Source organism: Typopeltis vanoorti, chromosome 4 (assembly GCF_054136105.1).
Source record: "Typopeltis vanoorti isolate ZY-2024b chromosome 4, IOZ_Tvanoo_1.0, whole genome shotgun sequence".
Classification (NCBI taxonomy): domain Eukaryota; kingdom Metazoa; phylum Arthropoda; class Arachnida; order Uropygi; family Thelyphonidae; genus Typopeltis; species Typopeltis vanoorti.
This window is the reverse complement of record NC_143552.1, coordinates 43,910,880-43,925,631: the sequence shown is the minus strand read 5'-3', so window position 1 is coordinate 43,925,631 and position 14,752 is coordinate 43,910,880. Positions and strand designations below refer to the sequence as shown.

Here is a 14,752-nt window from a genome sequence, read left to right as displayed (position 1 = left end):
TATTCTTAAGCATCCAGTTTTTTCTCCAACAAAAGTGGGAGGGTGGTCTGAAAAGTCCTCATTCTCAACCATAGATTATTATTATTATTCCGGGAAACTCCAAGGAGTCGACAGACTCATCGAGGGAGGCCCTAACATCATGTCAAGAACAACTATTCGACATTCACACAGCATCTGTCATACCTTGCCTTGAACTCATTCACGGTCGTAGCACCCACAACAGACTCTGGCAGCTTGTTACACTCATTCACCACTCTCCAAGTAAAAAACCTAGCTCTAACACCCTTGTCAACCACATTCTTGCCCAGCTTCCATGCATGGCCCCTAGTCCTCCCACCACCAGTCATATTTTCAAAAATATCTTCTGGATTAATCTTCTAGAAACCCTTCAGTAATTTGAATGTCTCAATCATATTACCCCTCTTCCACATATCAACCTATTCTCATAAGGTTCATTCCACAGACCTGCTATCATCTTGGTCACTTGTCTCTGGATCCTCTCCACTTCCTTCCCATCACGAAGAAACCCTGGTGCCCATAACTCGGTACAGTAGTCCAGATGAGGTCTTATCAAGGCTCAATACAGAGGAACAACAACTTGTTTGTCTCTGCATGTTAAAGTATTTTTCAGAAGCCAAGTGATTTGATGAGCTGATTTAGCCACTTTTGCAATGTGCACCCTAAACTTCAATTCCCTATCCACCAACACTCCCAAATCCCTGGCCTCATCAATCTCCTGGAGTATGGTTCCACCAATGTGATATACCGCTGCTATTCTTTTCACTCCAAAGTGCATAATCTTACACTTTTCCATATTAAATTGACGTCCATTTTTCCTAGCCCAGTCCTCCAAACTATCCAAATCATCCTGTAAAATTTTGACATCCCGTGCACGCACAATTGCTCTACCCAACTTTGCATCATCAGCAAACAAGTGAACACTTCCTCTCAGATCCTTATCTATATCATTGATGAACAAATTGAAAAGCAGTGGTCCAAGAACAGAGCCCTGTGGCACACCGCTAGTCACAAGCCGTCTTTTAGACTCCACTCCTGAATAAACCACTCTCTGGTATCTCTCCATCAACCACCCACCTATCCATCCCCATCTGCTCCAGTTTACTGATTAGGGTTCCATGTGGTATCCTGTCAAAGGTCTTGGCAAGGTCCAGTAGAATCACTGTAAACCCGTTACCCTTATCCAGTTCAGCTGTCAGTGTGTCATAAAACATGAGCAAGTTACTGAGGCATGATCTACCCTTCACAAAATCATGTTGTCCCCCATACAATATCCCATTTTCATCTATCCAATCCTGTAATCTTTCCTTGACTAATTTCTCTAAGACCTTGACAATGATTCCTGATATGCTAATCGGTCGGTAATTTACAACAGCAGTCTTGGAACCACCTTTATGCAGTGGAACTATTTTCCCCTCTTTCCACCCCCTCGGCACTAACCCAGACCTGAGACTCAAATTAAACATAATGGTCAAGGGTACTGACAATTCTTTAGCCGCTTCTTGTACGACACGAGCTGGTATACCATCTAATCCCACAGATGTATTGGCATTGAGGTTATGCAATAGACTACTCACCTCCACTTCATTCACCACAATTCCCATATAATCTACTGGTTCATTCGTTTCTGCAATGTCACCACCTGGATGATATATTCTTGCAAAGTGCTCACTCAGTAACTCAACTATATCAACTGATTCAGTTACCTCCCTACTATCGGCATTCTTTAAAATCATTCTGCCATGTACATTTTTCCTTTTACTTGCAACATATCGAAAAAACTGTTTAGGATTCTCTTTAGCCTGCATGGCAATGTTCTTTCATAATCCTTTTTTGCTTTTCTTACCACACTCATTACTCTTCTGGCCTGCACTTTATACCGTTCATGTGCCTGCCGGTCACCTTTCTCCTTAAATTCCTTCCATAGTTGTTTCTTTTTTTGCATCAAGCTTAATAGTGTTATTCATCCATTTAATCCCTACTTGATTTATTATTCGGACTCTAGGTATACAGTCAGCCATTGCTTCATGCAAACACTTCTTAACTGCCTCTCATGCACTATCAACTTCTAGTCCTTGCAGTTGTACATGCCATGGCACTGAACCAATCAAACTCCTAAGCTTATCATACTTTCCAGCCCGATAATTCCATATGTACCCTGTCTTAATTGTAAATTCCACACCTTTAGCCACCTCCCAAGTCAAGACCCTATGATCACTCTCACCAATTGGTGGCAATGTGGTCATATTTGTTACAGCCAAATCCTAAGATGTAATTACTAGGTCAAGCACTCTTTGACCCGTGGTATTTTTCATTACATGCTGTCGCTGATAGTTATCCCTTAATAACTGCATAAAATCCAATTCCTTCCTCCCGTGTGTTCTCTCCTCACTCCAATCAATGCGACCATAGTTGAAATCTACCATAATAATTACCCTCCTTCCACTCATTTCTTCTATTTGCTTGTACATACTGTCACCACCATCTTTTCCATCACCTGGTCTATAGCAGCACCCAATTGTATATTTTGTTCTGCTAGCCACAATCTCACACCAAATGGCCTCAAATGTGCTCTTTTCTCTATCCTGCAATTCAACTTCTATTCTCCTTGGCTGCAGCTCATCAGCTATCATCAACAATACTCCTCCCCCCATTTTATTCTCCCTGTCATTCCTGAACACACTATACCCATCACATTCAATCCCGCTAGCTATATCATCTACAGTCAGCCATGATTCACTAATACCATAACTTGTTCCTAATACTCCTAGCATTAGTGTACATTAATTTAAGACCCCCATTAGCCCCAACCCTACCTTGATGCCTTATATTAACTATCCCATTCTGATTTGTTGTCTTTATTTGCTCGAGCATATTATACTCATTCATACATTCCATTGCCTCCCTAAGGACTGTATATCTACTCCCTCCCCCCCTTAATAAATCTAGTTTTCCTGATTTTGCACATCCACTACATTCAGCAACACTTTTTCAAGTCTCCTTACACCGTATCCATTCAAATGCAAGCCATCCATCTTATATAGATCCTTTCGCCCATCGAACTCACTCCACATGTCCACAAATTCCACACCACTTGTCATACATAACTCACGCATAAAGTCATTTGCAATTATGGCCCTCCTTTTAAACATTTCACTGTCATACCGTGGCAAAAGACTAATCATTCTAACTCTCTCACTCTTTTCTTTTGCTACCTCAAACAATTCATTCAGGTCCTCTATCATTTCCATTTTATCTCCTTTGAAATCATTCGTACCTGCCACAACAATCATTTCTTTCACCCTTTCCTTTTGCTCTCTAATAGACTCAGTTACATCCTTTATGGTCGCACCAGGTTGGTATGATTTTGTCAAATCCTCTACTAACACACCTCGTACTAACGAGTCTCCATATAGCACTCTATCCTTCATTTTGTTCATGTTCACACTCATGCACTTCTCTGTAAAAACATTTATATGCTCTGAATTAATACTATCATTCACACCCTCACAGTTCTCTGGTACAACCTCACCATTTCTTGTCATATCACTATTTTCTTCATTCTGAAGTTTGACAAAAATATCACACTCACGACCCGAAATACACTTTAATTCCTCATTCTCCCTACATTTTCTACACACATTCACTCCTTTATTATCATCTAACCACACTCTGACCGCACTCCGCAAGGCGTACATCTCGCAGATAGTACACTGAATTATCTCCTTTATATTACTGTTCTTGAATAAAGGTGGCGAACCATCATTACTGGCTGCCATTTTCCTTTGTACAGGAGCCATACTTCTAACGTATCTTATCAAATTATAAAATGAAACACCAAAAACACACAAACAGACGCACTAAGATACGCAAGGCAAACAAAACTACGTAATATTCAAGTAGTTTTATCAACGATAATTTAAAACAACACTTATCTTATCAAGAGCTTTCAACACACACACATACGACTACGAATCCCTCTAGCAACACTATCACCACAATTTTTTTTTTCTAAGTTGGTACATCTGTCATAAGCATCCATGTGAAATTGCAAGTCATTCTATCAAGTAGTTTGTTTTATACAAGCTGTCTGAAGCAAAAGTGTTGTCTGTATCCCTTGAAATGGATAAAATTGAGTATTGTGCAGTTATAAAATTCTTTGTAAAAGGAGGTTTAACACCAAAAGAAATTCATTCGATGTTCATAAAAGTTTATGGGGACTTTTCTCCTTCGTTTTCGACAATTTAAGAAATAAGCTGCCGAGTTGAAACGTGTAGGATGATCCTTGAAGATGATCCATGTGAAAGACGTCCAAAAAGTGTAACAACACCAGAAATTATTGATGAAGTGCACGATATGATATTGGATGACTAGCAAGTCAAAGTGTATGAAATTGCTGCAACTATAGGCATTTCAAAAGAATGTGTAGGATATATTTTGCATGAAGAATTGCAAATGAAAAAGCTTTGAGCAAGTTGGGTGCTGCGTTTTCTCACAGCAGATCAAAATTGCACTCACATGAAAATCTCTGAACAGTGCTTGGAGCTTTTTTATAATAATAAAACTGATTTTGTGGGTCAATTTATTACTATGAATGAGACTTCATCATTACACCCAGAATCCAAACAGCAGTCAAAACAGTGGACAGAAGCCGGTTGTTCAGCGCCAAAGAAGACAAAAGTCTGTTCCATCAGCAGGAAAGGTCATGGCATCGGTGTTTTGGAATGCTAAAGGCATTTTGTTGAAAAGGGTAAAACAATAACCAGGGAATATTAGTCTGATCTTTTAACCAGACTAGACGAAAAAATTCGTGAGAAAAACCCGGTTTGCTGGTGAAAAAAATGATCTTTCATCAGGACAATGCACCTGCCCACAAAGGTGTTTTGGCAAAGGGAAAATTAAGGAATCTGCACTATGAATTGTTAGAACATCCACCCTATTCCCCAGATTTGGCTCCCTTCCAAGTCTCTATTGGAGTCTACAGGACAGCCTTTGATTCATTTTACTTTTCCTAACTAGTTAACAATTTTTAAATGTAGTTTTCCTTTTTCACCCACGTTTTCCTTTTCTGTTAGGAGAAAAGGTACATGTCTCCCTAAACCTTTTTGAAATTGCATTAACAGTACTCAAACCAACACCATATTCATTGGCAATTTTCTTTGAGTCATGGATATGTGCTGAGAAAGAGTACATATTTTTGAATGCTTTTTTGGAGATGTATTCATTTTATAGCTACACAATGAATAAAATACTAAGAATGTCAACTTGTTTACACTATTAAAAATGCATAACACCATTAACACCCCAACCTGCCATGACGTCTATAGATGTTCAGCAAAATCTGGATACGATTCTGTAACACCGAAGATGAATAACATGGATAAGAAGTCCAATTTGGTCTCACTTTTTCATCCACCATGGCTGGTAGACAGGTTAATAAACAGCATAGGGACAGTTAAAACATGTAGCGCTCGACCAGAAAATAGTGAACTGAAACCAAAATCGAAAATAGTAAACTGAAACCAAGACCAAAAACTTGATGAAAATTCTATTTTTTCGGTTTAATATGTTCGCTACTGTAAAGGGTTTTCTCCATCTTACTGCATGAAGGGTTTCAAGTATGTGGTCTGGTCAGTCTTCTTTTTCCATTTTTATGAAATAGAGCAGACCACATTCTTTGACACCTTTTGTGCAATAAGATGGAGAAAAACACTCCATTAAAAAAAATTTCACTTTAGAAGTGATAGACTATTCTGGGAATTGGCATATACTCTAAAGTAGTGCTTCTCAACCTTTTTCACGTTACGGCACACCTCACAAGCATAAATAATTTCACGACACTATGAAGGAACGTTTTTCTATTAAGATGATTAATTTCTTCTATTTCATACAGGGATTTCAGATAAGTCTTCTTATGCAGTCATAAGCATGAAATAAACGAAACAAATGGAATGAAAATACCAAATCCATACATCCTCAGTGATTGATATTTGACATAGTTTTTATGTTGCATCTATGAACTAAATTGTCAGATTTGACTGAGTGAAACTGTGATTAAATTTTTAGAACATACAAAAGTAAAATTAATTATACACAAAAGAATTACTGACTATGTATAAATATGCTAATAATAATAATTTAATAACAAAATAAACATTTTAAGTATTTTTGCAGTAAAACTCCGAAGTTACGCGGTAGGTGGGACCAACAAAAAACGCTTAAGTCGGGGTATAATTTTGCATGTAATTTATATATACAAACATATAATTGGGAACCAAAGGTTTACAAAAAACACCTATATTTTTTAAGAAATATAATCATAATAGTAGTTTTTTGTACATAAAAAAAGAAAGTTATTTCGATGTCGATGGTTTCATAAAATCTAATAGATTCGTCTGACGGCATAATGGCTTTTTCTTGTCACACAAAATTTCTTCTTAGCAAGCCAATGATTTTTTTATTCCTTGCCTTGTGGCTACAATTCATTCCTCGTTAGAATCTATGATCTCCAAAATCTGTAAACCTTTCTTTTATGATTGTTCTTATTGTGGATTCCTGTAGATCGAACTTCTTTGCTAGCTCACAAATTTTCATTCCGCCTTCAAAATCCTTAATAATGTTGAGTTTTGTTTCCAAAGTCAATGTTTTTCTTTTCTTGCTAGCTGTAGAAGAATCGGACTTGCTTCTTTTGGATGACATTATTATTTTTTATGTGATAAAATTTTTATCAAGAACATAACATTTAACAATCGCAAGACTATAAAAATCGTGTATGAATGGAGACCGCTCGAAAACACGTCAGTGCTTGTTCGCAGCATGTGCGACACTGGCGAATGTGGCCGACACCTGAAAGATACGACTAGTGGTGAGGCGGGACAGGAATACGTACATATAAGAAACTGCGTAAGTCAGGGTATGACTGTATTAATATAAATATCTACAATATTCTTTTGCCACAGTTAATACATATTTCCTTCTTATTTCAGTGAGATACTTGGACTTGTTTCTGTGAACACAACTTTTTTATATCTGGATCTATGGTCGAAAGAGCTACATGCAGTTCGTGATCAAGACTCTTCAATGATGATCTCTTTAAATTCTTGATAGTGAGCATAGAAGAGAAACTTTGTTCACACATGTATGTTGTAGCAAATGGTAAAAGAATGTTTATAGCTTTTTCACCGATGGATGGAAACACCTTTTTTGCAGTTACCCAGAATTGAGTTAATGGAACATCCTTAAACTCAACTTCAAGGGTACGATCACTTTTTAAGTCTAATAATTCCTCCTTTTCTTTCACTGATAAATCGAATGCCATGTGATATAATGAAGATGCAAATGGATTTCGAACCCAATCAAATTTCTTTGTCTCTGTTAATTCAAAGTAGTTATGAAGCTTTCTCTCAAGCATGCATAGGTGTTGATCTACGAGTTCTAGTAGTTCTTTTTTAGGATTCGAACTACAACACAGACTAAACATTTCAAGGAAACCATTTTTCACCACATCTTTCCAAAGTTGAATTTTGTTTTTGAATCCATTAATTTTGTCAGTGCAAGTTAATATATTCTCAAGCGGTCCTTGCATTTTTCGATTAAGTTCATTTAGGTATTCAAATATGTCAGCTAAGTAGGCCATTTTTTGCAACCAGTAATTGTCTTCCAACTTAGCTGAATACTGAGAGTTATCCTCAAAAAATACTTTTAATTCTTCTTTCAACTCATGAACTCTGGACAGAACTCTCCCTCTCGACAGCCAACAAACTTCAGTGTGGAACAACAAAGATTGATGCTCTGATCCCATTTCATCACATAAAATTGAAAAAAGATGCGATTGAAGTGGTCTACTTTTGATCAAATTCACCATTTTTATAATGTCATTAAGTGTGGACTTTAATTCTAGAGGTAAACTATTTGACATGAGAGCTTCTCTATGAATAAAGCAGTGTATTATTTGAACATCAAGGTTTTCAGACGGAAATTCGGACGTCAAACCTCTGACCCTTCCTGTCATTGCAGCCACGCCATCAGTACATAAACTTATGCAATTTTTCCATGAAATTTTATTTATATCAGAGTATTCATTGATCACTTTAAAGATTTCCTTCTCAGTTGTTTGTTTCTGAAGTTCTTATCAGGAATTCGAACAAGTGCAATTAGCTGACAACAGTTGCTAACATCTGTTAATTCATCAACCTGTAAGGAAAATTTCTTAACTTCACAAATTTTCTGGATTAGTGTTCCTTCTATGCTAACTGACATGTCTTCAATGCGCCTGCTGATCGTATTATTTGAAAGCAGTACTTTTTTAATTTCTTTTACTTCATCGATTCCAAGCATAGTTTTGACAATTTCCACACAAGCTGGTAAGATGAGTGATTCAGCAGTTTTGTGAGGCTTCTTGGCTTTAGTTATCAATCTCACGACTTTGTAACTTGCGTCTAGAGCTCCATTAGATACCGTTGTGGCTGATCTCATGAATGAACTTTGAATTTGAGTTTGCAGACATTTAAAATAGTTAAAATCCTTATCTATGTACGAAGGATGCTTGGTAGAAAGGTGTCGATGTAGTTTACTTGGCACCATCACTTCATTTGACAAGTTTTCCTGGCATATGAGACATTGAGGCACAGAAGAATTATCGGAGCACACGAAACCAAATTTCAGATAATCCTCTTTATATAGTCTATGACTATGTTGCGCTTTAAACGTTTTCTTTGGTTCTTTCTTGGGCTCGCGAATTTGATGGATTTTTCTGATTTTTTTTAAATATTTGTCCATTATTGTAGGTAACTGAAAGTTAAATTTAATAGAATTAAATTTAACTTTCAGTTAAATTTAATTCAAATAAATAAGCCATTGAATAGAAAGATATAAATCACATGAAACTAAAAATACTACATTATAATCGAGGATATCAAATAGGCATTGTAACTAAGGCATCCAAAATACCGGAACACGCAAAACTGTGTTAGGAAAATGCCTATTAATGACAGAAAGTCTATGTTTACCAAGCTTAAGCTATACAAATTATACATTAATCATTTTGTAACTCATAATGTCAGCGTCCATTGTTCAAAAAATATCTCAGATACCTTTTGATTATGAAGAAAATACATTACGAAAAAATGGTTAACTATAAGAAAAAATGACTTGCCAGTGTTTATTTTATCATGCAAAGGTACTTCTTTCTTATGACCGTTATAGCTTCAGCTAAAATGAATGTTATAGATCGACGGTAACCAGAAAAAGCATCTTTTGTCAGCAAATAATAACAATTCGACTTATGTTCCACAAACTATCACATTTGTTAAAACACAAATTCAGAAAAAGACACAATAAGACATTCCCGCTAAGGTGTTTTACACAGACTACTTAGCAACACTTGAACATCCACTTGAACGCAGTTCTTACAAAAATGATACACTCTTGAAACACTTGACTGGTATTCTCACAACACAACAGATGAGTTGGAACTGAAGCAGAGTAATGATCTTCTGAGTCGTAGATGCAAAATGTGAGGGAGGGAATAATGGGAGGAATGGCGCCTATGACATTCTGGAGGTCGCCTTCACACGTGCATAGCTAGAAAAGAGCAATAAAGCGAAAAGGGAACCACTTGACAGCTTAGCCCTCCGGTACCGTCGCCCCATAATCAAGACTTTGCGGTTAATGTTGGTTGGGAAGCACTGCTCTAAAGAATAAAAAAAAATTTGGCTGCTAAAAACTACCAAAGTTTGGAAAGATTATCATCCTTCACCAAAACAGCAACAAAACTGGCTTCCTCTGACTGCACTCTGAAGGCATGGTTGGGTAACATAACTAGCTGGAACTTTGTGCTCTTATTCAGTTCGTTATTGCTTGCTTTTGTGATCACATTGTGATTGTTCTAATCTTGATTCCACCTAAGGCAAAATATTGGTAATAAAGCATTGGTAATTAAGCCACTTAAAACCTTCAAAGTAATCTGTATAAACTAGCACATGTTTAAATACATCTGTTTACATATATACATATGTAAGTTGAAGTATCCTGCAGTAAGGAAGGTCTAACGAGATTGAATATTTTCCTACTCCAGATGTGTCTGTCCTGAGCATATATGACTGCTTTCATGCTTTCATGAATGTTAGTTCTGTTTAGATCTTGTTTGATATTGGCAGTCCATCTCATTTGAAGCCTACCTGTTTTTCTAACACCTTCTAGATTACTCAGCATAATCTTGTTGACCAACCGAATGTCCTGCATTATGATAATATGGCTACACCATTGTAGTCTTGCCTTTCCATACATAGAATAGTGCTCAGAGGTGGCTGACCACACTTCTGACATATCTCGTCATTATTCACAAAGTCAAACCATCTTTTTCCCAAAATACTCCTTTAAAAACACCATTGATCAAAGCTTCACGCCTTCGATTATTACTCTTATACATTGTCTGTGTCTCAGCTCCATTACATAAAGCAGTGAGAATCAGACTATTGTAGATATTAAGGGTTTATTATTATTATTATTCTGCTTTTTAGCAAACTATTCATAATTTTTGGACATTCCTAAAGCCATCTCTAATCTTCTACCCACATCATTCCTCACTTCACTAACATCAGTTACATAGTTACCAAGATAATTGAAGTGGGAGACTTGCTCTATAGTACATCCTATAAGGAAAAAGGGAACTCATCTTAATAACTTTTTTTTTCTTTCATTACATTTGTTTTCTCATTATTGATAATCAAACCTAGTTGACTCTCCCAGCATCATCATTTATTATTATTATTATTATTATTATTATTATTATCATCGAGAGAGGCTGTAAATTACCCAACCCAGCTATCATACCCTCCCTTAAATTCATTAAACTAGATGCACTCACTACCTCTAAGGACAAATTATTCCACTCGCTCACTGCTCTCTGGGAGAAAAACCTAGCTCTTACCCCTTTCTTGACTGACAACAACCTTAACTTCCATGGATGTTCTCTCCCCGCCTTCCATATAACGAAAAATCTCATCATTTGAAATGCTATAACACCCATTCAAAAGTTTATAGTCCTCTATCATATCACTCCTGTTAGCTAGAGTCTGCAATCCACATACTCGCAATCTGTCCTCATAATCTAAATCCTATAATCCGGATATAATCTTTGTAACTCTTCTTTGCACCCTTTCCACAGCTTCTTTATCCCCTTGGAACATGAGAGACCAAATCTGCACACAGTAATCCAGGTGTGGTCTTATCAAAGCGTTATAAAGAGGCAAAATTACTTCCATATCCTTACATATCAAGGTTCTCTTCAACATAGTAATTATCCTCTGAGTTGTATTTGTAACTTTTGCTATGTGACCTTTGAACTTTAAATTCTTATCCACCAATACACCAAGATCCCTTGCTTCTTCAGTTTCTTGTAGCATAACCCCACTAATATAATATGCTACTGGAACTCTAATCATGCCAAAGTGCGTAACTTTACACTTACTAACATTAAACTGATAGCCATTTTCATTTACCCAGATTTCCAGTCTATTCAAATAATTTTGTAATTGCTGAATATCAGTAGCATCCCTGATTGATTGCCCTGCCTATCTTCGCATCATCAGCAAACAATTGCACATCTGATGATAGACCTTGCTTGATGTCATTAATGTATAGATTGAACAATAATGGCCCAAGGACTGAACCTTGAGGTACGCCACTGGTTACCTTAAATCTGGCAGATTCACACCCACTGTATATCACTTTTTGATATCTGTCTGTCAACCATCCCCTGATCCAAGTCAATAGATTATATTCCAATCCCATATTCTGCAGTTTACGCAACAGCCTGTCGTGTGGTATCCTATCAAATGCCTTAGAAAAATCCAACATTATCATAGTGCATCCATTCCCTTTATCCAACTCAGCCATAACATTGTTATAAAATATGAGCAAATTCTAAAACATGACCTTCCTTTAGTAAAGCTATGCTGTTCCCTGCAGAGTATAGAATGCTTGTCTACCCATTTCTGTATGTGAGTTCTTTGCTGCAATGTTCTTTACTTAAATGCAAAAGGTGACAAGACATCCCCCCCCCCCGTCTAATCCAATTTGTTACTTTAAACCCATTCTTTATGTGCTTTATCAACTTTAACACAAGCTTCACTGGTATCATATAAAGCAGTCTTAATACTAATAAGTTTGCCAGGTATTCCATAAGCTCTTATGATCTTTCCTAAATTTTCCTATTAACTGAATTAAATGCCTTTTTGAAGTTAACAAAACACATGATCACAGGTTCTTGAAATTTTAAATAGTTTGCCGTGTAAAAGGTCTGTGCATCTTCTTCCTTTTCTAAATCCAGAACTTTTACTTTGTTAAAAATGTAGAACTCTTAACTTGACTTCCAAATATCATGAAGTATAAGCCCTGGTTTCTGTTTAAGATACCTTGTGAATTAATCACTTCAGAAGATTTGTTAAATATCTTAATGCATAGGAGTAAGCATTTGCTAACTCAGTTTTCCTTCATTTTGAGTTTTAAGCGATAAATATCTGACCACTTTGATTCACTTGTTTTATATTTGTACTTTAGCAGTATGTCAGTTATTAACTATATATTGTAAATTAATAATAAAACAGAAAATATTTATTGCGATTTAAAAGGACCTATTTTCTGTAGATTTTCTTTTTTTATTTCTTAGGTTGAAGTAAAGCCCTATGTCCTAGATGATCAGATGTGTGATGAATGTCAAGGCACACGCTGTGGCGGTAAATTTGCCCCTTTCTTCTGTGCTAATGTTACTTGTTTACAGTATTATTGCGAGCACTGTTGGGCTACAATTCACTCACGCCCTGGAAGAGAATTTCACAAGCCATTAGTGAAAGAGGGTGCTGACCGCCCACGTGCTGTACCATTTCGCTGGTGTTGATTACTTATTTGAAAATCAAGCTTACGAGTGAAAAAAACTCCAACAGTGTCACTGTTTCTATAGAACCAAACTGCTTTTCACTGTTAGATATTTGTAGCTATTCATGTTATCTTTGAAAGTTTAACGAGTAGCTTCATGCTGCAACTGCTAATGCTGTTAGCAGTGTATCCCTAGGAAGATGTTTCAAAATGTCTAAAATTTATTTTGCTGAGTGAAATTCCAACAATCGTCTCTTAAAAATTGACTTCATCTCAAGCAGTTTTGACAAGTACACAATTTGTGAAGAAATTAGCTTTTTGACTATATAGCAGCCTTAAAATTCGGCTCTTTTTATGTCTTCACAACTTCATTTAACACAGCAAAAATCCAGTTTCTCCTGTACCTGAGCAATAATTCAAGCCTTACCTTTTAAATGAGTTTTTTGGAACTCAACTTTGCTATTGACATAAGTTTTTTGCTATGTTATTCTGTTGTATATTTGATGGGAAAAATTCCTTTCCTCATATATATATATACACACACACCAAAGAATATGAGCATTGCTGACTACTGAACTTATGACCATTGTTGTTTTGATACTGATGCCACATTGGATAGTTTTTTTTTTTTAAATCTAATCTCAGGTTGTGAACCTGAACATCATTCTCCATGACTGGATACGGGTTCTGAAAGAAATACTTTGGGTCTTTCAAGCAGATAAAGTGAGAGAGAGAGAGATAGCAAAGTTGCCAAAGTTTTTAATATACTTTGGCATCCCTAGACAAAATAGTCTTTTACTTTTGTTTTTAGGGAATATTAGTCAACAGTAGCTATTATTCATATTATGAAATTTCTAGCTACAAGAGTGTCTCATCATAGCAAGTTCCTCTGAAAAGTATTACATTATTACATAATCATACGTTAGACAATTGTCTGAATAGCATTATATAATTTAATATGAAGTTTTACAGAAAACTTGTAGATATTAATTTGTATATCTATTTTGATTCCTTTACTACTTTATCATTTTTATTTTCACATATTGATGTTATTCATAAATTTGAAAGTTATATCTTCTGTTATATAATATATTATTGTATATTTCAGTCATAATTCAGTTCCATCAAATTACACAAAAATAATGCAGTGGTATATTTGACTAGTGAGCTGCAAATATATATGATTTGAAATTCCTTATTTTAAAATGGTCATACTTTTTTTTTTAATATAAATATACATTCATGGCTGTATCTTGTTTATTATTTTTCTGAAATTATTATTTCGTAATGTAAAAATTGTTAAAGATCTTAAAATAGTTTTTGCAGGTGCCATGTATTCATCTAGATGGTTCTTTAAAAAAATATTTTATACTTTTATGAATTATTTTTGAATAATGAAATGTGTTCATAAAATAGACATACGATTAGTAGGTTGTTAATTTATGTGATGAACTTGTCTTCCTTACCTAAACAGTTAATTGTTGAATACTGCATATAGTTTTTTTTTTCTTCCAATTTTGTATTATGTTTATATTAAGTCATATATCATTTTTATAAACCAGTATGTATTAATTTCTTAACAGAGCATCATTTTGAATTATTTATACTAAAATTTAATTTTTTAAAGATTTAGTGTGGTTTACTAATGAAATGTACCATTTGCTCTTTGTTCTCGTGTATATTTTAGTTATTTCATTGTTGTTTTTGTTTGTTGGTTACTTCTAAATGCACAGGTTTATTACTTTTGTGTTTTAATGTTTAAAAGTATAAAAATTAAAAAAAAAAAAAAATATATATATATATATTTTATTTTATAATGGGGTAGGATGAATCTGTAACATGCAGTGTTAGGGGAGAA

At 35.4% G+C, this 14,752-nt stretch overlaps 1 protein-coding gene across 2 annotated transcripts in view; it reads left to right on the top strand.

The window, feature by feature from the left end:
• The window catches only part of LOC150107267 (cytoplasmic polyadenylation element-binding protein 2-like), a 267,241-nt gene extending 252,689 nt beyond the window's left edge, over positions 1 to 14,552 (top strand). Inside the window, exon 9 of one of the 2 annotated variants that reach the window (XM_090391770.1) lies at positions 12,689 to 14,552. In XM_090391770.1, coding sequence (XP_090247896.1) covers positions 12,689 to 12,916 — 228 coding nt within the window. In that variant the 3' untranslated portion in view covers positions 12,917 to 14,552. Of the gene's footprint in view, positions 1 to 12,666 lie in introns of both variants that reach the window. The other variant, XM_090391771.1, reaches the window with a different exon arrangement.
• The last annotated feature ends 200 nt before the right edge of the window (positions 14,553 to 14,752 follow it).